General features: G+C 53.1%; 12 protein-coding genes across 12 annotated transcripts; 7 read left to right on the forward strand and 5 right to left on the reverse strand.

Annotated features, from left to right (window-relative positions):
* Nucleotides 1–769: 769 nt before the first annotated feature.
* Nucleotides 770–1,841, forward strand: N7459_008925 (uncharacterized protein; the record flags this gene model as incomplete). Its single annotated transcript, XM_056948093.1, has 3 exons — nucleotides 770–991; nucleotides 1,047–1,464; nucleotides 1,531–1,841. The coding sequence occupies 3 exons, from the start codon at nucleotides 770–772 to the stop codon at nucleotides 1,839–1,841; spliced, it is 951 nt and encodes a 316-aa protein (XP_056795318.1).
* Nucleotides 1,842–2,164: 323 nt separating this feature from the next.
* On the forward strand, nucleotides 2,165–2,953 carry N7459_008926 (uncharacterized protein; the record flags this gene model as incomplete). The annotated part of the gene is made up of 1 exon (XM_056948094.1): nucleotides 2,165–2,953. One exon carries the CDS (start codon nucleotides 2,165–2,167, stop codon nucleotides 2,951–2,953), a length of 789 nt encoding a protein of 262 aa, XP_056795319.1.
* Nucleotides 2,954–3,608: 655 nt separating this feature from the next.
* N7459_008927 (uncharacterized protein) lies at nucleotides 3,609–4,262 on the reverse strand (the record flags this gene model as incomplete). The annotated part of the gene is made up of 1 exon (XM_056948095.1): nucleotides 3,609–4,262. One exon carries the CDS (start codon nucleotides 4,260–4,262, stop codon nucleotides 3,609–3,611), a length of 654 nt encoding a protein of 217 aa, XP_056795320.1.
* N7459_008928 (uncharacterized protein) lies at nucleotides 4,228–5,328 on the forward strand (the record flags this gene model as incomplete). Its single annotated transcript, XM_056948096.1, has 2 exons — nucleotides 4,228–4,450; nucleotides 4,667–5,328. 2 exons carry the CDS (start codon nucleotides 4,228–4,230, stop codon nucleotides 5,326–5,328), a joined length of 885 nt encoding a protein of 294 aa, XP_056795321.1.
* Nucleotides 5,329–6,053: 725 nt separating this feature from the next.
* N7459_008929 (putative general amidase) lies at nucleotides 6,054–7,949 on the reverse strand (the record flags this gene model as incomplete). Its single annotated transcript, XM_056948097.1, has 6 exons — nucleotides 6,054–6,169; nucleotides 6,239–6,323; nucleotides 6,370–7,224; nucleotides 7,277–7,429; nucleotides 7,479–7,601; nucleotides 7,662–7,949. 6 exons carry the CDS (start codon nucleotides 7,947–7,949, stop codon nucleotides 6,054–6,056), a joined length of 1,620 nt encoding a protein of 539 aa, XP_056795322.1.
* A 309-nt stretch (nucleotides 7,950–8,258) lies between these two features.
* Nucleotides 8,259–9,635, reverse strand: N7459_008930 (alcohol dehydrogenase; the record flags this gene model as incomplete). The annotated part of the gene is made up of 7 exons (XM_056948098.1): nucleotides 8,259–8,311; nucleotides 8,365–8,503; nucleotides 8,568–8,602; nucleotides 8,667–9,089; nucleotides 9,144–9,224; nucleotides 9,279–9,391; nucleotides 9,460–9,635. The coding sequence occupies 7 exons, from the start codon at nucleotides 9,633–9,635 to the stop codon at nucleotides 8,259–8,261; spliced, it is 1,020 nt and encodes a 339-aa protein (XP_056795323.1).
* A 499-nt stretch (nucleotides 9,636–10,134) lies between these two features.
* N7459_008931 (Zn(II)2Cys6 transcription factor) lies at nucleotides 10,135–11,968 on the reverse strand (the record flags this gene model as incomplete). The annotated part of the gene is made up of 6 exons (XM_056948099.1): nucleotides 10,135–10,289; nucleotides 10,341–10,440; nucleotides 10,492–10,601; nucleotides 10,660–11,353; nucleotides 11,410–11,684; nucleotides 11,737–11,968. The coding sequence occupies 6 exons, from the start codon at nucleotides 11,966–11,968 to the stop codon at nucleotides 10,135–10,137; spliced, it is 1,566 nt and encodes a 521-aa protein (XP_056795324.1).
* Nucleotides 11,969–13,196: 1,228 nt separating this feature from the next.
* N7459_008932 (uncharacterized protein) lies at nucleotides 13,197–14,272 on the forward strand (the record flags this gene model as incomplete). Its single annotated transcript, XM_056948100.1, has 3 exons — nucleotides 13,197–13,263; nucleotides 13,321–13,693; nucleotides 13,750–14,272. The coding sequence occupies 3 exons, from the start codon at nucleotides 13,197–13,199 to the stop codon at nucleotides 14,270–14,272; spliced, it is 963 nt and encodes a 320-aa protein (XP_056795325.1).
* Nucleotides 14,273–14,800: 528 nt separating this feature from the next.
* Nucleotides 14,801–15,564, forward strand: N7459_008933 (uncharacterized protein; the record flags this gene model as incomplete). Its single annotated transcript, XM_056948101.1, has 3 exons — nucleotides 14,801–14,824; nucleotides 14,878–15,299; nucleotides 15,354–15,564. 3 exons carry the CDS (start codon nucleotides 14,801–14,803, stop codon nucleotides 15,562–15,564), a joined length of 657 nt encoding a protein of 218 aa, XP_056795326.1.
* A 1,841-nt stretch (nucleotides 15,565–17,405) lies between these two features.
* On the reverse strand, nucleotides 17,406–18,956 carry N7459_008934 (Zn(II)2Cys6 transcription factor domain-containing protein; the record flags this gene model as incomplete). The annotated part of the gene is made up of 2 exons (XM_056948102.1): nucleotides 17,406–18,806; nucleotides 18,885–18,956. The coding sequence occupies 2 exons, from the start codon at nucleotides 18,954–18,956 to the stop codon at nucleotides 17,406–17,408; spliced, it is 1,473 nt and encodes a 490-aa protein (XP_056795327.1).
* A 1,232-nt stretch (nucleotides 18,957–20,188) lies between these two features.
* N7459_008935 (uncharacterized protein) lies at nucleotides 20,189–21,039 on the forward strand (the record flags this gene model as incomplete). Its single annotated transcript, XM_056948103.1, has 2 exons — nucleotides 20,189–20,472; nucleotides 20,574–21,039. 2 exons carry the CDS (start codon nucleotides 20,189–20,191, stop codon nucleotides 21,037–21,039), a joined length of 750 nt encoding a protein of 249 aa, XP_056795328.1.
* Nucleotides 21,040–22,305: 1,266 nt separating this feature from the next.
* N7459_008936 (MDR family NADP-dependent oxidoreductase) lies at nucleotides 22,306–23,593 on the forward strand (the record flags this gene model as incomplete). Its single annotated transcript, XM_056948104.1, has 5 exons — nucleotides 22,306–22,866; nucleotides 22,933–23,071; nucleotides 23,123–23,192; nucleotides 23,258–23,315; nucleotides 23,366–23,593. The coding sequence occupies 5 exons, from the start codon at nucleotides 22,306–22,308 to the stop codon at nucleotides 23,591–23,593; spliced, it is 1,056 nt and encodes a 351-aa protein (XP_056795329.1).
* Nucleotides 23,594–23,663: the final 70 nt, after the last annotated feature.

Here is a 23,663-nt window from a genome sequence, read left to right on the forward strand (position 1 = left end):
CACTAGGCCCCCGACTATACTTGATGTGCCGACAGTATACTGAGGCAGGATAGGCATTACTTTCGATCGAATGAGGGCAAGCAACATTAGCGATCCTCAACGTATTCATGGACCAACAGCATCAGCTAGCACCCGGCCCGTGTGAGCCTGAATCAGTAGATACTAAGTAGTCAGAATCGATAATCTATAGAAAGATTGAACTCTCTTGGCCATTCAAAAAAAACCCGCGGGTTAAACGCTTCGCTGCGCCGCATAGGTTTGGTAGTCCGGGGGCCTGAGGGGCCGTTAGACCCCTGGTATATAGTATATAGTGGACTCGCCTCTTTCTGTCGAGGTGTCCCTCTTCCTTGTTTCTCAAGGTTCTCCCTCCCAACAGCCCGGCATTGAAGATGTTTCTACCGACAAGGTTTCTCATAGCTCTCCTGAGCATCAATGCGTTCCTGCTACAGTCGACCCTCTCCGCGCCCATCAATGAAACCCTCAATGCTCTCCAGGCCTCTGCAAAGACTCTGCCACTTCGTCCACGATTGAATGGCCCTGTGCACCGCCGCGAACATGTGATACACCGGCCCGCGAACGTACTGTCGATGCGAGGATTGTTCGCATCTTCAGATGCCTCTTTGCTACATCGCCGGGATAACACCCCCCCCCCCCAGAAGGTTTAGCTGGCTGGGATCTGGGGGAAACGTATTGGGCGGCGGCGACCAAAAACGACAATCTATACCGGCCGTCCATCCCCGATGGTACCCCAACTGGGAAAGAAACCACCATGAGCGAGGAAGAAAAGCAGAAATTGGAAGCCGAGGAAGCAAAGGAAAAGGCAAACAGCGAGGAGACAGAAGGCTGCGAGCAAAGCGAGGCCATCGAAGCGAACCCGACAGAGCAAGACGCCGAAGAATGGACAACCGACGAAGGCAGTTTCAAGGTGTACGAATACGACCACACCGATGACCAGGGCCAGGTCACCCAGCCAGCCTTCGGAACAGGCCCCGTGCTAGGAGCTGGAGGCTACGGCACGGTGTATGGAGGTCCCCGGGGGCGATGAGATCCAGGTAGCGGCCAAGACGGCCAAGAAGGCAAAATACGGCGGTGCTCTGATCACCGGTGGCGGTTTTCAGCAGAAGGCCAGCAAAAACAGCGTTAACATCGTTCCCGTCGAAGACTACTTTTGGATCCCATCCACGGGGGCGTCGTTCCTGCTTATGCCATACCAAGAGGGTGGTGATTTCGTGGACCACATCACGACTTACAACGCGCAAGGTCAGACCGCGGTCAACAAGGCGATCTTGCAAGCGCTAGATGGGTTGAAAGCCATGCACGACCTGGGTATCATGCATCGTGACCTCAAACCGGGCAATATCATGGTAAACGATGGCACTTTGCTCATTGCGGACTTTGACGCCGCCACCGACCAAGAGAAAGCCACGCAATGGCTTGTGGGTACACCGGGATTCCTTCCACCAGGTGAGTCTTTTGTTTGAGAGAACTGGCTTCCTTCCGCTCTAGGCTAATTAGTGGCTCTCATGACAGAAATCCTCCGATTGCAGGCCTATGATAAAAACTCTGATGTGTTCTCCATGGGGATGACCTGGATCTATACCTCATTTTCCAAAATTTGGCCATGGGACCAGCAGGAAGCATTCTGGAAAGCTCTTATGGGCCCACGGAACGGCAATGATTTCTTGACTCCCCGGGACGTCAAGGGGTTATTGATTGAGTGGTTTGATATGGACAAAGATATGAGAGCGCTGGCGGCGGACGTTCTCTGCGGACCGGACAAGCGGATTAATGCGGGAGATTTCTACACTCGACTGGAGGATCTGATCAAGAACGCCGCGTAGGCTCACTTCGTATCTTGTTCATGCCCAAATTTCGAAGCCCTGGGTATGACCCATAACAGGCGGGCCCCGGAATTCAGTGTATCTTCATGTATATATCTTAGGTATCTTTGCAAGTGTGATAGAGTCTGTAATTGGACGGTCAATTACCGTCGAATGGAATAGGAACGTGAATGGCATGGACTCAAGTCGGCGATGTATATCTCCTTGATTTCAGCCAATGGACTCCACCAGCCATTATTAATGCCATCCCCCGCTTGTGCTCGTTTCTCCTTATCCACTCCCTTTCCCAACACACGCCTTTTCCAGAGGCCAGCAAGTGAAGAATGGCCCTCTCAATCAGCGACAGACGCGCTGTCCATGACTTCAGTACAGGAGACCGGCAGCCTGTCCAATCACACCCAGTTGATCCGCCCTTCGTGGCCTTCATCTCCGGTCCAGCAGATACGGGCCCCGGTCAAGCTTATTTCCACACTTACTATGCCTCGCGCATTGACAGCGCCATCGCGCGCGAAGATCACTTTGTGATCGGATCGATGCCTCATGGAACCGATGCCGACGCTGTGACGTATCTTCTGGCCCATGCTGTCCCTCCCACCCACATCACGGTCTGCATGACTCCGGCAGAAGACCAGGCACAGGGGAAACGAATTCGTGCCTTACAGGTAAATGCGCTCATCGTGCCAGGCGGGACAAGAGCCGGGCGTGATGCGACCATGACAGCTCTCAGCGATTATGACATCCTACGAGTGCGCACCCCGCAGGAAGCGCGTGAAGTGTACGGCGCAAGATGGCAAGCCGGCTACATCACCAATACTGAGCGCAATTGGAAGCGGCGCAGAGGGATTGCGGAGGGCTTGACGGTGGATGCCGACAAGATCAATCTCTCTGTCGGATCTTCTGCCGTGGTGGAGCAAGAAGCGGTGTCTATACAACCGACTAGACCACGAAATATGCAAGCCATGACAAGCTGCTCGCAGCTTGAGCATTCGCTGGATCGGGGTGGCAAGAAAGGACAGCCGGGAATGGATCGAGGCAGGTTCAGTGTCTTCCAGAAAGTCCGGGCAGGCGGCAACCTGGCTAGGACCGTCTCACCCGACATGGCATCATCATAGCGATTCAGTGACTGAATGGCCCTCGTTATCATTGTCCTATACGCCCATTACTAGCCCTTGACAGAGGCCCCGTTGAAATGGCTGCCCAGGTGGTATCTTGCAGTTAGTAAGGATTACGCTTCTCCCTTGTCACCCTTCGCTCCTCTCCTAACTTCAGGCAATGCTCTGTAGGGACTGAGAAAGATCATCTACCAGGGACATCTGTGGTAATTCATAGAGACATCGCGTGCAATACCTGCAGTACCCGCGTATCCCTCGAGTTCAAGGGGATATGTTCTGATAGAGGATCAAGACCTCGGTGAATCTCACATTGAGAAGAGACGAAGGATTCACTAGTTAAGAAAAATGGTTCGATTCTAGACTTTGAAAGAATTGTACTTTCCGCAGGACTCAGGTTGAGCGGGCACTGAGGCACTGATTTGGATTCTGCTCCAGTCGTGAAACTGGTGCCACACTATGATATCCAAAATAATGTGAGAACATCCCTTGCTCGAGACTCCACCCGACCTATCCTGGCTATAGGACCGCAGAAATGCTATCAAACATTGTCGGACCCATTCCATCTGAGTGAGACGCTCAATAGAACTTTGTATTCGGAGGCAGCCCTTCAGCCTGGTCCTCTCTCTGTATGGTCAGTTAGCACGCCGAAATATTCCTACGCTGGCAGCAACGGTGCCCTTACCAGTAGTTTCCCAATGTTCTCTGCAAGCGCCATTTCGTGATCACAGTAGGCCAGCTCTTTCGGTCCAAAATCGGTGAAGGTCGTTGCAACATCAAAATCAACCCAGACCAGCCTATCAGGGTCCCCACGGACAAGGAGAAGGTTCTTAGGCCAGACGTCTTGGTGGTGAACGCCAGCCCTGTGGATCTCCTTCATACCTTCAACCGCCTGGGGGTAGAGCGCATCGAAATAGTTCACACAGTTCAGACTCTCTGAATCTGGGAGGAATTCCAGCAAGATGGCTCTCGGCTTGAACTTGTCTCGACCGAAATGTTGTAAAGTCGGATAGAACGCCGCCGGGTCCAATTCATGGATATACCCGTAGAATTTAGGAACGAATCCGCGCTCGCAGACTCCAGCGGCGAGGAGCTTCTTATATGCATTGGATTCACAGCGAAACCGATTTAGGTCGCGGCCTTTTTCGGTATATCCAGGGTTGACGTTGTCGTGGAACAACTTCAATGCATATTTTTGGCCATCCAGGTCGATCTCGAATATTGAAGAGGCGTCCGAGTGCGTAATGTCCCTGACAATCTTAATTCGAGAGGGATCTATGTCTGTCAAGACACCGCTTGTCGGATCCATCATTGTCCTGTGGGAAGTTGGATTTCCAAGGAGTTCTCGCCTTTCCTGCCAGGTGGAATTCCCCCCGCCAGTTCTCGCGAATCAGATCCCCGTCATTGCCGCCGCTGGGAGTCAACATCAATCCACGAGATCTTCAAACGCCATTGCTTCCCTATCAGAAACCAGTGTCATCTTTGAGCGGACTTGCCTAGGTATCCTCCTTAGTTTCCAAGACTTTCGGCTCGACTTTTCAATCCTCCTTACCTATCGGGCCCGTTGACTTGTAACAGGTATCTGTTCCAAGGGTAGGCCGCAATATAGACAGCCAGTCTCTTCTGCAGTAGCTCTCCATTGGCCTCCCCGCGATTCCTGTTTGGGGAACTCGCCCATCACGGAATACACTGAGTCCCCGCTATGGTCCTGGCCAGAATTCAACTATGCTGCGATTATCCAACGGTATAGCGGCATTTTAAACTCTCAGCGCGTCGCAAGCGATCCCATCGGATCCCCGCCTGCCGCCATCGGGGACGAACCTCGCTTTCACGCTCGATTTGTCGAGCTACTTCTACCCCGTGTAAGGCGTGCTCTTCGAGCTGGGTTCGAGGCGCTTACACCCCATCTCCAACAACTAAACCTCGTTCCTGTCACGTTTGACGATGCAAGCTCGGCAGCGTATATCGACCAGCATCGTCCAGACACAGCTTTCGTCATCGTTGGAGGCAACTACGATACCAACGCTAACCGAGCCCCAGGAGACCTGAAGGTCTCGTGGCAATGGCGCTCGGAATACCGGCATTCACAGGACCCATTCGCTCGAGAACAATACGCCGACGTCCTGTCGGAGGTGAACTTCCATATAGGCCAACACAATGCGCGCCATGGCTTTGTGATCACCAACGCCGAGTTGGTTGCGGTCAAACGTCTCGATGCCAACGGCCGTCTGGCGGTCTCTGCGTCGATCCCCTGGACAGCCGGAGGTCAGGGTCAGCTCACTGTCCTGCTAGGCTTGTGGTATCTCGGGATGCTTGCAGCTAAGAAGCCAACTGGAGCCTGTAGTCCAGCCTCCGTTCCACTGATGGTGCTATTCTAGTAGTGTCCGGTCACGGATTATCAAGAGTGAACCGGTGGTCTGTTTCGACACTTACTCTGCCATGACGAATAGGAGACTATCAGATAGAGCGCTGTGTATGGTGACACAGATGGAGCACACGAGGTGTGGAAATGGGTGATCTAAACGGGACGGAGGAGAGAGGGAGAAAGGGAGAGGGAGGGGGAAGAGCTGTCTATATGGCTAGAGCGACGGTCAGCCTCAGGCAGCCGCCATCATGTATGAGTTCATCTGCTATAAGCCCGAATTCCATATGAAATATCCGGTCGATGATACTTGCATAATAAAGCATCCATAACTTCAATCCATGAGCAGGATTCCTCAGCTGCATGATGTTCTTCATGCCCGTCCCTACTACACGAGGTAGCTATATAGCTACACGTGTATTAATATAGATAGCTATATAGGTAGCTTAGCTATAAGCCGCATTTATAGCTGTGAAACTTCGTGGTGCAATTTTCCTCATATTCATCTGTCGCTTGCTCTTCCATTTGATCATAAAATAAGAATCGCACTCAGAGTCATCTTCACTCGGGCAAGCATCTCTTTCCTGAGTGCTGCAGGGAGAGTTATTGAATGCTGTCAAAAATGAGTAAAGGCCAGACAGATCGACATGTAGCACACAAGAAGTTACTATTCAATTTTTGTTCCGCTCACCTTTCCAGGTATTCGATTGATGACAATTTAAATGGCAAACCTAGCTAATATTAACCGGAGAGCACATCGGCCACGACTTGCGCTGCTTGGACCAGTTCCTCCTCGCGCAAGTTCCGACCCACGATCTGTACACAACAGGGTGCGCCCTCGACCGCATCTGCTTCGTCTGCATTCAATTCTTGTGATTAGCATATCTTTATAGAAATCGCTCATCTTGTGATGCACTCAAACTCACATGGCGGCTTGTAGTCCACATCTCGAACAAAGGCCGCATCTTCCTTCTTACTCGCCTTGCCATATGGAATAATAGATGCGGGATACTACGTCTCGTCAGTAGATAGCAGATTACGGCAATAGACAACTCACATCCATCACGTTCCACAACACCGTGTAAGGGACCCATCCAAAGAGGTCATGCGGCTGAGCAGTACCCTGATATCCAGGCATGATAATAACATCGATCTTCTGCTTCACAATGAGCGCGCGGAACTCTTCTTTGAACCGATTCCGCTGCTCATTCATATCATATAGCGCTTCCAGGGTCAGCGGCGCATATTCATACGGCATATACTCATGCGGCAGCGCCGTGGAAGCCAAGGCAGGAATAGTCGGCTCGCCACTGGCGGCAATGTGTCGAAAGGCCGTTGCCGCCGGGTCCATGGCGAATATGCGGAATGCCAGTAGACACGCATCTCGTATGGACGGCGGGGTTAGCGGGACAATCGCGTGTCCAGCTGCTTCCAGCTTCGCTGTCGCCTGGGTCAGGGTTCGTAGAATGGGCGGGTGAAGTGGGAAATGAGGATCCTCTTGGATCAAGCCGAGACGCAGAGTTGATTTTGGCGTGATCGAGCGCCATGGCGAGAAGATGGCAGACGAATCGACTTGCCATGGGTCGGCGTCAGTAACGAGCCGCATTACAAGTTCCAGGTCTCGCACTGAGGTCGCCAGAGGACCGGCGCAAGCCTTGATACCGGCGAGACCACCTCGGGCGGGGCTGGTCTGACCCCCGTACGGGATGCGATCGGCGGAGGGGCGCAGCGCAAAGGTTCCATTGCAGATGGCAGGGATTCGAATGGAGCCTGCAATGTCGGTGCCGATGCCCAATATTGATCCCCGCATGGCGATGAGAGCGCCTTCTCCGCCTGAGGAGCCGCCGGCTGTGAGATTGGAGCGATGCGGGTTGAGCGTGCGACCAAAGACGTAGTTGTGGGAGTCGGCAGCCTGCTCATATTAGTCTCATGGGTATCATCCTGGTCGGCGTAGGGGTACTCACCATCATGGTTTGAGGGATGTTGGTCTTGACGTAGGGAATCGCACCGAGATTGACAAGGATCTGAACGATGCTGGAGTTGGACTTGACGGGGCCTTTCTTGATGAACGACGTGAATCCGATCGTGGAGCAAATGCCTTCAATGTTGAAACAGTCCTTGATTCACCTTAATACCGGGATTCATACGAGCAGTCAGCTATCATACCTTGAAGCTGATGGGAAGACCGTGCAAAGGGCCGACCGGTTGACCCGTCTTGCCCATATGTTCGTCCAACTCTGCTGCGCGCTGAAGAGCGCGGTCGAAGAAGGTTTCCGTCAGACAGTGTGTCTGTTTGAATGACTGTTACTGACGCCCCTGGCCATGTATGCACGAGACAGCAGGGCTTACCACCTGCTGCGCAATCGCAGCACGGATACAGAATGCCTGGGTGACTTCGTACGCGGATAGTTCCCGGCAATGGAGCTTCTCCAGAAGAGAAGTCGCATCATATCGTTCGGTGATTTGGAGTTGCTTTGCTGATAGAATTCCACAACGCCTGGGAACATCGAGCACGTTGGTGCCTGCAGTATCCGAGATGGTGCTATACTCGGGAGGAAGACACCAAGCAGCGGGTATATTAGCGGCAGCCTCGGCCTGCTTTTGCTGGACGAGTCTTTCCCAGGACTCAGTTGTCATTGTCGAAGAGTGCAAAGAGGATTGTTATCTCGCCGGGCGAAGAGCGGGGAAGATACTACTTATGCCGGGGGAAACGGCCGGGACCGCAATGAAAAGACGATCATTGATAAAAAACTTCTAGTCACACTGCTTCTATGAATAGTAGGTACAGCCGAGGAGTCTGATTCCTACCCTTTCTGCGTAAAAATAACCGCTTATTCAAGGCTTGATTGGCTCCATTTTGTCCCATCCCAGTCAACCGTACACCCCGCGCCTCGCGATACACACCATGTTGCAACTTCTATCGAATCAAAGTATCCAACAGGGTGATCAGTCCATCGTGATGACGGCGCGGAATCGGACCGTTCCACTGTTCATGGCATCTGGGTCTGGGTTAGCAGTTGGCTTTTTGCCGTTCAGGTAGGTTGCGACTGACCATATGCCTCGTTGGCTCGGTCCAACGGGAATGTCTGCACCATACACTTGACGTCCTGTAGTTCGGTGAATTGGATAGCTTCTTCGGAATCAAGGGCATGCCCACTAGGCCAACCATGGACGGAGAGACCCTTGGAGATCTAGAACGGGTCAGCAATAGGTACCTTGGGGGAATCAATACATTTAAGCAGTTGGGGGACCCACCATCAGCATCGTGTCAAACGAGACCTCGCCCGGAACTATAAAACAGATGCGATCAGTCTCCCGTCGGCGCTGCAATTACCTGCATTGGAATACACTTACCAGCCAGGATCAGCAGTTTACCGAGCGGACCCAAGCCCTTCAACAGCGGCGAGATTGCCTGTGCATTAGGAGCCGTAGTGACGATCAGAGACGCGCCGCTCAGTTTCTGTAGCGCCTCCGATGGATCTTGCTTGCTGCTATCGATGTACTCATGTGCCCCAAGCTCGCGCACAAATTTTTCCTTGTCGGTGCCACGAGAGATGGCCACGACACGGAAGCCGAAGCGATTCGCGTATTGAATAGCCAAGTGTCCGAGGCCACCGAGTCCCTGGATGGCGACGACGGAGCCCGGTTTGATATTCATTCGGCGCATCGAGTTGAAGACGGTCACCCCAGCGCAGAGGATGGGGGCATATTCGGCAGCATCGACGTGCGCTGGGATGCGGACACCGGCCTCGGCGCGAAGGATACAGTATTGCGCATCTGTCTAGTCAGCGATAGACCAACGCAGCGGCTGGTGTGTAGAAGATCACTTACATCCACCTTGCTTCGTCACACCGTTGATGATGCCCTGCTGGCACATTTGGAGGTGGCATTGTTGGCACGCACTGCAGGTGCCTACATACAAGTCAGTCTGTTGCAACAGTGGGAACCTGAGGCGAATACGCGTACCATCGTGACCTCCATGCCACGGTCCACCGATCCGGTCGCCAACTTTCCACTGCGAGACATTGTCGCCGACTGCTACCACGCGTCCGATAATTTCATGACCAGGTACCGCGGGACTGCGGTAGTTAGTAAAGACGGAGCCAAAGAGTACATTCGGACGAAGGAAATCCAGCGTGCAACGTACAATTGACCAGCGATGCCATATGCCTGCGCGATGTGATCCGAGAAGCAAACGCCACATGCATCAACCTTCACCAGGATCTCGCCCGCGGAGGGCAGAGTCAGCTTGACCTCTTCGATGGTGAGAGGCGCACCGGCCTCCTTGAAGGCGGCGTGCTTATAAGTGGATGGAAGAGACATTGCTGTGATTGATGGAAATCAAGAAGATTCAAATTCGATGGCAAAAGACAAGTGATGAGCTTGATGATATTGGAAATCAGAAGGAGAGGGAGTCATTAAATAGGTGAGCGCATCGCAGCGACATGCCTCGTATCTCAATCACGGCCATTGCGGTTACCGTTCGCCCACGCAAGACCGAAGCTCACCACCTCTGTTCGAACTGTTAGCATCGATAATACCAAGAGGTTTCTCTGTTCCTTTAGGAATAGTTGATAGAATCCATGGCTCCATTGTCAGCATGCGCGGCGTGCATCTCCGGGACTGGCGCAAAGTCCGTGAAGGCCGGACACCCGCCCGGACGAAGCAATAAAGCCGGGCGCTCTCGGACTCAAGACACCAAAGAAGGCTGAGAATTAAGGTTGGTTTTCGGTGATGACAATGCAGATTTAATCGATGATTTTCTAGCTGAAACTCCACTTCGAGTCTAAATCTAGTCCGCGCGACTGACTGCGATCGGGAATCAGCCAATCTGCGTGTCTAGCGCCGCCAACTCGGCCCATTGGCCTTCCAACTCCCGGCGTATCCACGCGGTGCGCCAGCCCAACACCTTCTCCACGCGACAAAGGAATCGCAGCGAGCCTTGTTGTTCAACGGGGTGTCGTAAGCAATAGCCAACTATGAGATGGTGAGTTCCAATATGAGAAGAAAGCCAGTCTTCAAACGCACATCGATGGAGCAAGTGGCAGGCCATAAAATAGGCATTTTGCACACTTTCGTTCGACAACGACAGCCCGATGACCGTTATCACATGAGTCGCAATGGTCCTCTGCGCAGCCTTGTCAGCAGTCGCCCGACACAGTGACTCGATCCTGCATACCTCTACCAACCGTCGGGATCTAGCCATCTCATAGTCATTCATCAGTCCCGCGTCGGGGTCCGAAAGAGTGAGAAATATCCAAGCCGTATGGTAATACTGCATCCCAACCACTGCGTATCGTTCATCAGTGTCACGCTCATATACTCCAGTGGGAAACCTAAAATTTACCTGCAGGGCCTGACATCATCCAGATTTCAGGAAACGGCCGATCGGCACTCACACTCGACGCCTGGTATCGGAGTGGCTGCCAAGTAATCGGTTTGTTTTGATGCCACTGCTCGACGGAATCAGACACCTGGCGCCAGACATCCTCCTCGACGAGCTGCCGGGGCACATCGTGGCAGAGCTGCACAATGTGTGCGCAGTGAAAAATGATCATATTGGCAAGGGCTGCGTCATCCTCCCGCTGGAACGTATACGACCGCTCATAGTTTCGAAGATCCAGCTGCAGGGGCTGATGCTGTACTATGGACGAGTAGATAGCCTGCCGGAGGAATTGCCAGCTGGTGGCTTCTGCTAATCCGCGCGATGAGGCCGATCGAGATAGGAGATTCACAAGACGATTCGACCCTAGGAGGTGAAATTTCTGGTCCGTGTTGTGCTCCAGTTCTTCATACATCCGAAGGATAACCACGGTAATCAACAGGTTCTCATCATAGGTATGCTCCGGTTGATCTAGGGCGGTAATCAGCAATTCCAGGCACTTTCCATGGTAGGATGAGGCCTCCCAATCATCGCAGTTGCAGAGAATGGCTTCGTGTCGAGCTGTGAAGGCAAAAATGGCATTCAGAACCATAGGGACCCGCAAGGCCCGTTGGGGGACGGCTGTACCAAAGTGCGACTGGGGGTCACAGATATCTGCCTGTCTCGAGTCAGATGGCCTGCTTTATTACAGGGAAACAACTCGGAACCACTCACCCAAGGTGCAATCTCCTGGATGAAGCAGCGCATAAGAGACGCTTCTCGTAGCGATAAGGTAGGACCATCATCTAGCGTTGGCATAATCTGACTGCACACCGACCCATGTGGTGTTAGATGCCCGTAGAGTCCTTCCCCCGGTGGCCTCTTCGGCAGTGTTTCACATTGCATGTCGGAGGCGTCTTCCAGCATCAGAGCAACATTCGGGGTGTGGAGGCTGCTTTTCTGAGATAGCCCATCACTCTTCGAGTCTTCGGCCTCAGACACGAAGGCTACTGCGGGGGATAGTCAGTCTTGTGCTTTATCGATGAGGAGTTGTTCACCTACCGGGCTGGGAGACATCTACCCAAACTTGACCCTCGTCCCAGACAAGGTCGTATCGGGAGGAGGCACCATGGCTCTTCTGATATACATGGTGTACTGCTTTAAACTGGAAGCGCGGGTCTAGATGGCAGACCCGGCCCAGGCGCGAACATGGCGTGCATGACGAAGCCCCCGCAGGGATGACACAGCGGATGTGGCGATGACGACACCTTTCACAGCCTTTTCCCACTCTCATGGAGGCGAGAGAGATGCCAACACGATAGAGGCAGTTCCTCCTCACCACGAGTCTTTTAATGTGTTTGGGAATAATCATGGAACGCGGGGGATTTCCCCGCATGGTGCTGACATAATATCCTTATCGGGGCCAAAGGTCAGGTGGAATCGAGACGATAAAAGCGACTGGGGAGTACACAGCTAGATATTATACATAATATGGAAATACTGTTAGACCGTAAATCCCCCCGGACCAACACGTACATATCACCCAAGTTAGATTCCTTTCCTACCGTCTCCACCATGTCTATTTGGATCTATATTATTTAGACCAGACAACGTGGTCCCGCCAATCTCTCGTTCTTGGATCTTATCGTCGTCTTTGGTTCCTTCAAGATGTTGCGGTTCAACCAGAAGTCTGCCCACCTTCCATGAATCTGCCAGTTAACAAGTGATAGTTCCATCGCCCAGCGAGCTGCTGGCTGTCACCAGACTAAGCTGGCCTGGAACTCCCTACGCCCTAATATATTCGCCCGAGCCCAGCTCCGGCCCAACGGCTGTCGATAATGCGGAAAGAGCTCCGTACGGGAGCTGAGCCCGGGTGTGAATGCAACTCTCCCTCCCTCTCATCGTCGGCGCTGAAGAAGTCCAGTACGTCCATGGTGAAATATCCACATTCTCCCTTTCCTCACACTCGACGCCCCCCTTCCCGCATCCGCTGCAGAGCCCAGCCTGCCAATGTGCCGATCGTGCAGTTTCTGAGCAGCGCGCCCGCTCCGCCAATCCTGCTGCCTATGGCAAAAATAGCAACCGATGCATCCATTGCACGATCGTGGTGGGCCCGTTTATTTGCACTGGCGCGACGCTAGCGATGAACAGCTGCAAATTCTCACCTCGCACACCGAATCTGGAAGAATCCAAGGCATTGCCAATGGGAATCTCGCCTGTCCCTTCCGAGCACCCAAGTCCGACGCGGTGGGGTTCGAGGCGGTGCTGTTCTCGAGATCCAATCATCTACAACGCCCATTTGCGTTTCTTTTTCGACAGTAGGCAGATCGACGCGCTGTTGGAACCTTGGACCTACGCTAGGACTGGCTAGTGCAGGCCACAGCATACCATTATGGTGCGGGGAGAAGCTCGGCTCCGCCCCGTTGGTCGTATAATTCCCGCCCGGGGCCCGCTCGCGATGCGAATCCAATCGAGAAATTTCGACCTCGACTTCGAATTCTCTGAAGAGTGAGGGTGTGCGGATGCTGCTCAAGTACCTTCTTCTGCTCGCGACGGTGTGGCAGTCGGCGCAAGCCGATTCGGATGCTTGTATGTGCAGTTTCACTAGTCACGGTTCGGGCATCCGTGTGTGGCTGACAACCCCAGGTTCCAACAGTGTATCCATCTCCAGCCAGAGCGACGCCGATGGCTTGTCTAACTGCAGCACCGTTGACGGAAGCGTCACGATTTCCTCGTCCGCCACGGGCATAATCACCCTCCGCAATGTCGAAGAGATCAAGGGTTCCTTCACCGCGGAGAGCGCATCCGGCCTTACGCAAGTCGTCGTGCCGGACCTGGATACTCTCCAAGGTGCCCTAACCGTGGATAGCCTGGATTCTCTCACGAATCTTTCGATGAGTGCACTGTCGAAAGTGTCATCCGGAGTCACCATCACTGGAAATCCAAAATTGAAAAACCTCGCTTTGGAACAACTGGAAGAAGTCAATGGACAGCTCAAGGTGACGGGCGCTTTCACCAGGTAGGCCCATACAGTGAACTGTCAACTTTGTCGCCAACTCGAACTGACTGCGGCAGTGTGTCGCTTGCATCTCTAGATCACGTCAACGGCCAGACGACCATTCGAGGCTCTGGGTCAATGTCCTGCACTGCATTGAACAGCCTACAGTCCGAGGGCGTCTATCGCGGCGGATACTCGTGCACCGGCAGCAACTCCACGGGCTCCCTGAGTGCTGGGGCCAAAGCAGGTATTGCCGTGGGGGTCATCATCGGGGTGCTACTCCTTCTTCTAGTCCTATGGTTTGTGCTCCGGCAACGGCGACAGCGAAGACGCGGAGTTACTCGGGCGGAGCCGACTCCAGCCCTAGCGCCGGCGGCAACCACAGATGAGAAGTCGTCGAGCCCTGAGTATGAACCGGTCCCATCTCATGAGTCGCCGCCACCAGTTCCTCGAAAACCTGTTGGGCCACCCCCGACGATGTTGGATGGTCGCTCTGTTTACGAAGCAGCAAATCCGGCCACTCCTCTCCGAGAATACCACGAGCTCGACGCAGGACCGGTGTTGAGCTCACATCAACGCCCGATCAACTCTGAGGCTTAACCTCCCGAAATGCCGTTGTTCTGGGACTTCCCGAACTTGATGGGATGCAACTTGACGAGTTTTCTTTCACCTATATACCCACGTACGGAAATGAATACAATCCTGTCTGATAATACCTCATCCTGAAGGAGCCCGAGACGCCTAATTGCAGTTCAGAGGCTTGTACGATGACCAATAGGATCAGGATCTCCCTTAGACACCGGTATATTGTGCGCGCTGAATGGCTTGAAATCGAGACTCTGGCATCCCAAGGTCTCTAACACGAATTTCAAAGGAGCAGCCGACTGGGCGCATGCTTAGTTGCGTCAAGACCAGCGGTACTCCGTTGTGGCAGGATTGATGCGTGCAGGAGAGCGGTTGGCCATATAGCCCGACATGTTCCTGGTAAAGCTGTGCCCTGCTTCCTTTAGCCTGTGGGGCGCGATTCTGTCTTTCTCTTTCAGTAGCCACTGAGTAGAGACAATGATTTTTATTTTGGCACACCTCTGTCAACTTTGTTGGCCATGTCGTCCTAAGTGTTGGCCGCAAATGCCACCGCCACCTCATCCGATGGTTGCGTGAGCCGTTCGACTTTTTCGATATGCCTCAACACTGCCGACAAATAGGAGGCAGCCTGTCTCGGCGCATCCGGTGGTAACGACGTCGTGGTTCTTGCCTGCGGTTTGGAGAAGGAAGTCAACCAGCTGTTATGCTACCTCTCAAACTGCTGGAACAAGGTTGGCGCTAATCTGCACTTTGTCATGATCAGCTGTGGAAGTTACACTAACAGTACTCTTGAGGTCTACTCTTGTGAGTATCAGTACCTCGCATCAGCCTACCTCATTGCACGCACTGCCGAAAACACTGTTCCCTTCTACCCGGCCCCCGCCAACGCCCCGGGCAGTTGCTCTTGTAACATGGGTAACATTCTGAAGAATGCGACGGCGAGCCCTGCGCTTATCCAAAACAAGTGTTCGAGCTACACTTTGACCGAAGAAACAAGCCCCACAGAATGCCAATGCTGTTCCTGGAGTGCCGCTCTATCATCGTATGAGAACGGGCTCTAGCGCATTCGAATGCAAAGCCATCGCGCTAATTCTAGTCGGATCCCAGATGGCATCTGTCCCAACACCGACCCGACCCGTCTGGGAATCCACATCCTGGCGAGCGAAGTGAAGGATGCGCTGACAATAACCGGAACGTGTTTCAGTTTGAACGCAGACACATGCCTGGGCAAGTTTGAGATTGGCTCTGCCGACAATGGCACTTATTTGGATCTGAAAACCTCCCTGTCAGTGGCACCGACCCGCTGAACACCACGACCGGGGCTGGATATCCTTTGACGTCGCCGCTGGGTGGATAGATGATGACAGTCGCATTGTTGAGTGCCAAGCACACGGTGACGGCGGCGGCATATGCTGCTAAGAACGTCAATTCTGGATCTTCGAGTTCAGCTGGATCAGACAGTTCTTCTAGGTCCAGCGCCGATAGCAGCAGTGCTAGCGGTAGTCCTCGCAGTGGGAGCAGTCTGAATTTGGCGTTGTTGGCGGCGCAGGCCCCGTTTCTGGGGGTATGTGTTGCAGTTTTGGTGGTGATTTCGGTAGCACGATTATGATGATAGTCCGTGGGTTGTCAACGATGGTGGTTTGATGACCTGTACATTAGAGAAATGCCCCAGCAGATAGACTGGCGAAGAGACTACACGAAATATTTCAGAATAGCTCTTCCAGCGATTGCAATCACACCCCGTGACACCTTTTCAAAAGCGTTCTTGGTCAGCTCGAGCTCACCATTTAACCGTTTACCTCATAGTGCATCCTTGTAAATACCTAGTGCACAGCTTGAACCCGGGCCAATGCAGGGTTCAGGCTATGGCAAGGACGAACTCTTGATACGGCCTCCGAACGTCGAACAGACTCTAGATTGCAAGGGAATCTTTCAAGGTTGATAGAGAGGATTCGATCTGATCGGAGGGCAAGGATCCTTGAGATACGCCCTCACACACCTCGCTCGGTGTTGCTATAGATCGTTGCGAACCAGTTCTGGCTGCCTTCCCCATCCAATGTTGTTCACGAAGGAGCCGTTTATTTATCGTCTATTCCAGAGATAACCTGTCACCTGAATACATCTCTATGCCTGACTGATTTGTTCGTGTTCGATGTCCGTATTTCCATCGCTATTCTGGGTCCGCTGCATGCTTTCTCCCAAATATTCGTTTGCTGCGTGGATAGCCCAGGGCAATAGAATAAATAGACATCCGCAAGCGGAATGTTTCATGGAAAACCCTACTGATCATAAATATGACAGCCAGAAGTGGACCAAACTAAGACCAGGCTAGATTGCTCCAGTATCTTCACATTCGCTTGACTAGGAGCCTATCTCTTTTGTCTGATACCGAGACACCTCTGACGATCCGTGGATCAGCGAGCGAGCTTGAGGATCGCAATTTGCGACAGGGATTTCTCTTGCTTTTCCGCCGCCCCGTTATAGTGGGCGCTAACTTTTTTCTCGGCCCTCGGGCTCTTTCATTGTTCATCGTCAGCTACCAGCCATCTTCCGGGATCCGGGGGCCGTTTAAACTTTCGACGGGCCATGGAATCCGTCCCTGCTGGCAATGCAATAAGATCCAAAAGGGGGAAACGTGACTGTCCGCGCAACTCGTGGCTCCAAACCCACTCCGCCCCCAAAGGGGGCCAAGCGGTGGAGCTTGGCCTGGCGCGAAACCTAACTCTATTGTCGGCCCCAGAATTGACCCATTGGACGACATGCAAAGAACACCAGTTTCGCGGCATAAGAGTACTAGTGGCAGAGTCGATAAGCTGCGCTGCGCTTTCGTGTCAGCTCCGTGCAAATCACCTGGCATTTTGAGTGGTTTCATCTCTCTGTGCCATACCTAGGTAAGTCCTTACAGATGGCGAGACATATTTATCCATCGGTGATATTGATTCCGTTTTGTCCAGCCCGCTATGTGGAGACGATTCGGAGGATAAGTTTCCGATGTGGCTAGTTTAGTGTTCTTTATCCCGAATTCGCGAGCAGCAGAGGTTGACGGAGGATGATGTTCGCTGCATCCTTGCATATATCACACAGGCATGATGCCGATCTGATATGCACGTTAGTCGGATATGGCGAGCCGAGAATAGGATCAGCAGTCCTACCCAGCGCATTGGTCCATCTGGATGATATCCTGGACCAGTTTTAAGGCCATAGAAATGCGCGTGGTCCTACCAATATACTGGAGACGTCGGATGATCCACCGTCGCTTTTCAGGAACGGTGACTGCGCATGTTCCCACCAGGTACAGACACCAGGTCAGCATATATCCGCCCGAGACACTGCTGTGGAAGGAGAGACCGGAGCAGGCGCCAGGCTCAGAGGTTGAGGAGACAAATTCCAACGCCTGCGGCACAGTGGCTACGATATCGTCTCCCGCCCGCAACTGGGCTCGCATCGTCTTTTGCATCTTGAGCTCCATGAGCTCCCGGGTGCCCGGCGGGAGATCTGTGGTGAGAGTCTTGGCCAACAGGTGGCACAGAATTCTACAGAGAATGATGTAGATGTTTCGTGCGTTGTTCCAGACTCGGATCGCCCAGGAGTCTTGATAGAGGTCGAATCGGCCATTGTAGACGAGTTCTGCGTCCCCACCGGCCTCTCGGATGGTTGTATACGGCTCTTCCATAGCGAGGCTTGCAAAGAATTTCCGATAGTCCCGCTCAAGGACAGTGGCTTCTTCTAGTAAATCAGACTGGGGGATTGACCGAGATGTATCCATGAGGCGAGTATAAAGATTTGTGCACCGAGTGCCCAGCACCCCCGACGTCCAAGATGCACCTAAGGTGTCTGCGTATTTGGCTGCCTCTTCCTGTAGCTCAAGCAAATCCTGTGGAAACGGCTTGATGACATCCAGGCAGGAGACTAGCATATCAGCGCGCACCTGATTAAACATCTGGATCGCAGCCGGGCTGGTAAACTGGCCCTTCCCGCGCATCACGACCAGCGCTGCAGCGCCGCGGACATGTCGCTCCCACGACTGATGCTCATAGACGTGCTCAAACACTCCTAACGAGATCACCGACATCAGGGTGCTGTCTCGGACCGACTCGACTGGTGACGCCAACGCAGCGTTCACCCTGTGGATGGCTTCCGTGTATTTGGCGCGCGCATGGCTGACCAGTGAGGGCTGTTGTGTGGAATTGGCCAGCGCGACGAGACCAACCGCGGCCATGCTGGTCACCAGCGTCGGGTGCTCCCCATCCGCGCGATACACAGACGGGATATAGTTGAGGCATCCGCGTGCAAGAGGCTTGCCGCCAACGACAAAGTTGCGCAGGAAATAGTTGACACCCACATCGTCCATGCTGGGACTCAAGCTGTAGATAGATGGGGGCGAGTGGACGACCTGGGTGCGAGCCACCTTCTTAGTTCTTTTCTCCTTGGAGCGCTTGATGGTACGGTCGGTCTGGTCGCGGAAGACGAGTTGCCAGTCATCACGGTACCCATGGCACGTTTCTCGCGCTCGAATGCATTGTCCACAACTGGGTCGCTGCAGGTCGCACTGTACGGAAACCGCGATAAATCAGCACGGACTAGTCAGATACGCGTCAAAGGCAAAGGGAAATCGAAACAAACGCACACGTCGCTTGACAGCTCGGCAGTTCGCACAATTCTTGGAGGCTCTGGCGCGCCCCTGACTCTGGGAAAACATTCGGATTCGAGAAGGCGAAGGGCGTCCGTTGAGGATCGAGATCGAGATGAGTATGGGGAAGTGGAGCTTTAATCCTTATACGAACTAGTTTAGGCAAAACGCGTGGTTGCGGAGGAAAAGAGTCGGTGTCCGCAGTAGTCAACAACACCGGTCAACAGCCGAGGTTGGGCAACGGGCAATCAACTTGGAACAGTCAGCAGGCTGAGTCAGGAGTGGGCGTGTTGTCTAATCTGAGCGGCGCCAATTTCGTCTCCAGGATTCACACTTTTTAATCCTAAAGGTCTCGGGGGCCGAATTGAAACAACTTCCGGTATTTGTAGTATCTTGTAAGCCGAGGCCCAGCTGACGGCCCCCAACCGCCCCCCCGTAGCCCCCTCGCGAGCCACGTTGTTTGTGGCAACTGAGTGACATTGATCTCGCCTGATTGGACTCGTCTAGAAGATCGTCGAGGTACCTACTGGACACAGTAATCATCACAGCCTCATCGTCACAGCCGCACAGCCGCATCGTCAGGGATTGATCAAATCATCACAGCCACTCAATCCAGTTTTGCACGTTTTGCCATTTGCATCCGTGCTATAGGAATTAGTTTGAGCGCTCTTCTATCTGATGCTTCACTTCTATGGTTTGCATCCTCCGAAAAGTTCAGATATTGCAATGTTCACATGGCACGGGTAACGTATAGATATGGCTCAAGAAATGCCAGTTCCTCAGCTCATCCGGTTCCGATATTGGGTTTAGTCGCTTCTCAGCCCTAAACAGCACCCGGCAGTGTTGTGCGTTCCAAACCAGAGAACCCACTAAACTCGATCGCGTAGGGATGAAGTTTTCTAAAAAGCTTGAATGGTCTGCGTCGCATACATAGCCAAGAAAGGATGCGATCGACGCTTCGCCCGTTAAGGCTGAATGGTAAGGCGTGCTGATTAGCCAGCCGTCGCACGAGTGATCCACTGAATATCCGAGGACGCTAGTCCTGTTCAGGTACTCCAAATGCTCCACCAATTAACCTTGAAACACGTGTTGGTCCGTGCGCAACGACGATTCGCAGTACCTCCTAAATCGGGAATAGGCGATTTTGAGCGTTCTTTTACAGCCATGCTGAATTGTCGGTGCTCCAGGCATATAAGGCGGCTGTTGATCCTGCGTTCAAATGCCAGACAAGAAGCTCTTTTCCATCGTGCTCATCTTCTTCAGCTCTTTCTACCCATCCCCCTAACACTACCAACACTACAATGGGCGCCGTGACGTACTTCGATGGCATCGCTATTCTACAACTCTTCTTCTTCCCGGTCTTTCTTGCCTGTGGAATTTACATCTGGAGCCGTGTTGGCTGGAGGGTTGGCGCCAAGACCTGGCGATTTGTCGTCACCCTCTCTCTCATCCGAATTGCGGGCTCGATCTGTTCGTTGTTGACCATCAACCATGACTCGAGAAATGTCGAGATTGCCGAGGCTGTGTGTCAGCTTATTGGCCTTGCGCCTTTACTACTGACCTACGTCGGACTCCTGCGCCAGATGTAAGTCGACTAAGGCGAACCTGTCGGCACCTTGACCCGGGATCAACATGTACTAACTGCGCGGTCCCTTCCAGTGATATTAATGAGCGCCTACCCTCCAGAGCTCTCCGTGTGATGAGCCTCGTCGTCTTCATCGGCCTCATCCTTGGTATTGCGGGAATCAGCTCCGCCGATGACAGCAGCGGCTTCACCCCCACCGGTATCACCCAGGCGGCCATGGGAATCTTCGTCGCTGCGTTTGTCATCATTTGCCTAGTTTCAGCCTATCTGGCTACGGAGCTTCGCTCCTCCCTCAACTCCGCGCAGAAGAAGCTCTTCCTCGCCATCGGACTTTCGATTCCCTTCGTGCTCGTCCGCGTGGTCTACTCGGCCATCGCCGATTTTGGCAAAGTGCACAGCTTTACCGTGCTGGTGGGCAATCCCACAATCTACCTGTGCATGGATGTACTGGAGGAAATCATCGCCATGGGCCTCTGTGTTGGCTTTGGCGTGTCGGCTCTCCAGGACCAACCGAAGAGCTATGCTCGCGATACGGACAGCTCCAGCATGGAGTTCGGAAAAGTATAGCCTTTCTTCTGGGTCGGAGTTCTGGGTCGGTCTGAGCGTGATATCGAAATGTGTGCATGTGTCCCGTTCTTCGTGACCATATTATTGCTCGAGAAGCGGGACTAGTCTACGTTTTGTCATGATTCTCTGGTGTCTTTTTATTATTTCTGCTCTCTATTTAGCTTATGCCCCACTAATTCATTTCTATAAATATCTCCTTTTTCCCCCCGATGCTTCGTATTTGATGGCCGGTTTAAAGGTTAAAAAATACAGGGACTAAGGAATTTCGTGATCAATCCATTGGCATTTCCCACCACGTTCGACGCCCCCGTCAGATGATATATTTTTCCAAGATATGAATATATAATTCTAGCTACAAGTATACAATATAGTAAATAAGTGGTCAGAAGCCACTGTACAAAGGGGTATTGTTACGACCCCGGCCCTCGCAGCGGACCGCCCCCATGGTCTAGATGGGCTGCCGTACTGAACAGGGATTTCACACTCCTGCGCACGCACAGATAGCATGGCAGCAATTAGTTAACCTCAGAATCGAGTCACTGGTTTCTGGACTCTAATCCTTTCATCATCTAACCGCCCCGCAGTGCCGGTCCTCACAGGTATTAAACTCTTGGGCTTCGCTTCCTATCACAAAGATTTCTCGGGACCTCTTTAGAGGACTATATGACACTCTGCTCGTCCATGCTAATGCCGATATCATGTAGATTAGACGTCTCACGCTACTACCAAACCTTAAATTAATCTTATTATCTCGGTAATGGACGCCGGCTGCTGTGCGCGGAAGTTTCCCGCGGCGTCATTTCCAGCTGTAGCTTACTGTTCATCTTCGAACTTTCGCCAACAACTGCCAGATTAGGATAAATTCACATCGAAACGGACAAGTCGACGTGTAAGTCTCCAGGAAATTCCAGCGTTGGGGGAAGATAGCCGGATACCCAATCACATACGGAGATGGCTATCTTCCATGCACAAAAACTCCGAATAATCCAGCAACGGAGAGAAACCCCCAAACTATTCTCCACAGCCTGCGTCACTCAGCGTATAAACGTGGGATAAGTGCAGGTTTTGCCCAAACGAAGCACTCCAGGGCTGCAATCTATGTCTGACAAATCCACCTCGGGGCCCGCGGGCATACTAGATTACAAATGCCCGAACGCCTTCAAGGCTGCGACCATCTATAACAATGCACTGCAGGATACCCAAGAAAATGACAAGAATTATAGAAAACTCACATCCAATTGACTCTAAGCATCTCTGCATGTCACAATGGCCGCCATCCCCACCACCACCCGCCAATGGACTCTCCGTGAGAAGCCTACCGGCCTGCCCGAACTAGCCGGCGCCCACGCGACCTTTGAGCTCGGGACCGCCGAGCTCCCACCGCTGCAGCCATCGCAGGTCCTGTTGAAAACCATCTATCTCTCCAATGACCCCGCGCAGCGCGGTTGGATCTCCGGCCAGCGCGACCCGAAGCGCCTGTACGTGCCGCCTGTCGGACTGGGCGAGCCCATGCGCGCCCTCGGCATTGCCGAGGTCATCCAGTCTACGGCCGACACGCTGCCCGTGGGCACGACGGTGCTGACGCCGACCAACTGGACGCAGTACTCCGTGCACGACGCGAAGGACTGCCAGGTCGTGCAGCCGGTGCCGGGGTTGCGGGTGACGCATTTCCTGGGCTCGCTCGGGGTCCCGGGGCTTACGGCGTATGTTGGCTTGACGGAGATCGCGAAGGTGACCAAGGACGACACCGTGGTGGTCAGCGGTGCTGCGGGGGCGACGGGGAGTATGGCGGTGCAGATTGCGAAGAAGCTGATCGGGTGTAAGCGGGTGCGTATAGACCTTCCTTGTTATCTGGGAGTTACTTTCTGGTCGCGAGCTGATTTGAGCGCAAAGGTCATTGGAATCGCTGGGACGGAAGAAAAGTGTCGCTGGGTGGAATCGCTCGGCGCAGATCTCTGTTTGAACTACAAGACGGACTCGTTTGAAAAGGACCTTGCTCAGGCGACGGAGGATTATGTGGAGGTCTTCTATGGTATGTTGCTCAGCTGGCTTGTCTCTCGACTCACCTACTGATGAAGAACAGACAATGTGGGAGGTCGAATCCTGGACCTGATGTTGCAGCGAGTGAAAAAGTTCGGACGCGTGGCTGCATGGTAAGCACATCTGCTTGTTGCAGGATATCAGTTGAGAGACACTGGCTGATCTTTGTCCCCTGCAGCGGAAACATTTCAAACTATAATTCGGAGCTGAACCCCCGACCATTGAAGAATTTCTCCGTATGCAATGCGAGTCTACCCTCCGGAGACGAAATGCTGACATCAAACAGGAGGTGATTTCCAACCGCATTAACATCCAGGGCTTTGTCGTGCTGGACTACCTGCACAAGACTGCGGAGGTGCGGGATTTGTTTATCCAAGCCTGGAAGGAGGGCAAGCTTGTCATCGATGACAGCACCGAGACCGTCGTCCCGACTAGCTTCGAGGGCATTCCGAGCACATGGATGAAACTGTTTGACGGATCGAACACTGGAAAGCTGACAACGGAACTGATCTGATTGGTTATGGGAAAACACAAGCTAGCCTGAAGCAATGGCTAAATATATACCGAAATCAAGCTGATACCGA

This window comes from Penicillium hispanicum (assembly GCF_028827665.1).
Source record: "Penicillium hispanicum strain IBT 35686 chromosome Unknown utg000008l_segment0_segment0, whole genome shotgun sequence".
Lineage (NCBI taxonomy): Eukaryota > Fungi > Ascomycota > Eurotiomycetes > Eurotiales > Aspergillaceae > Penicillium > Penicillium hispanicum.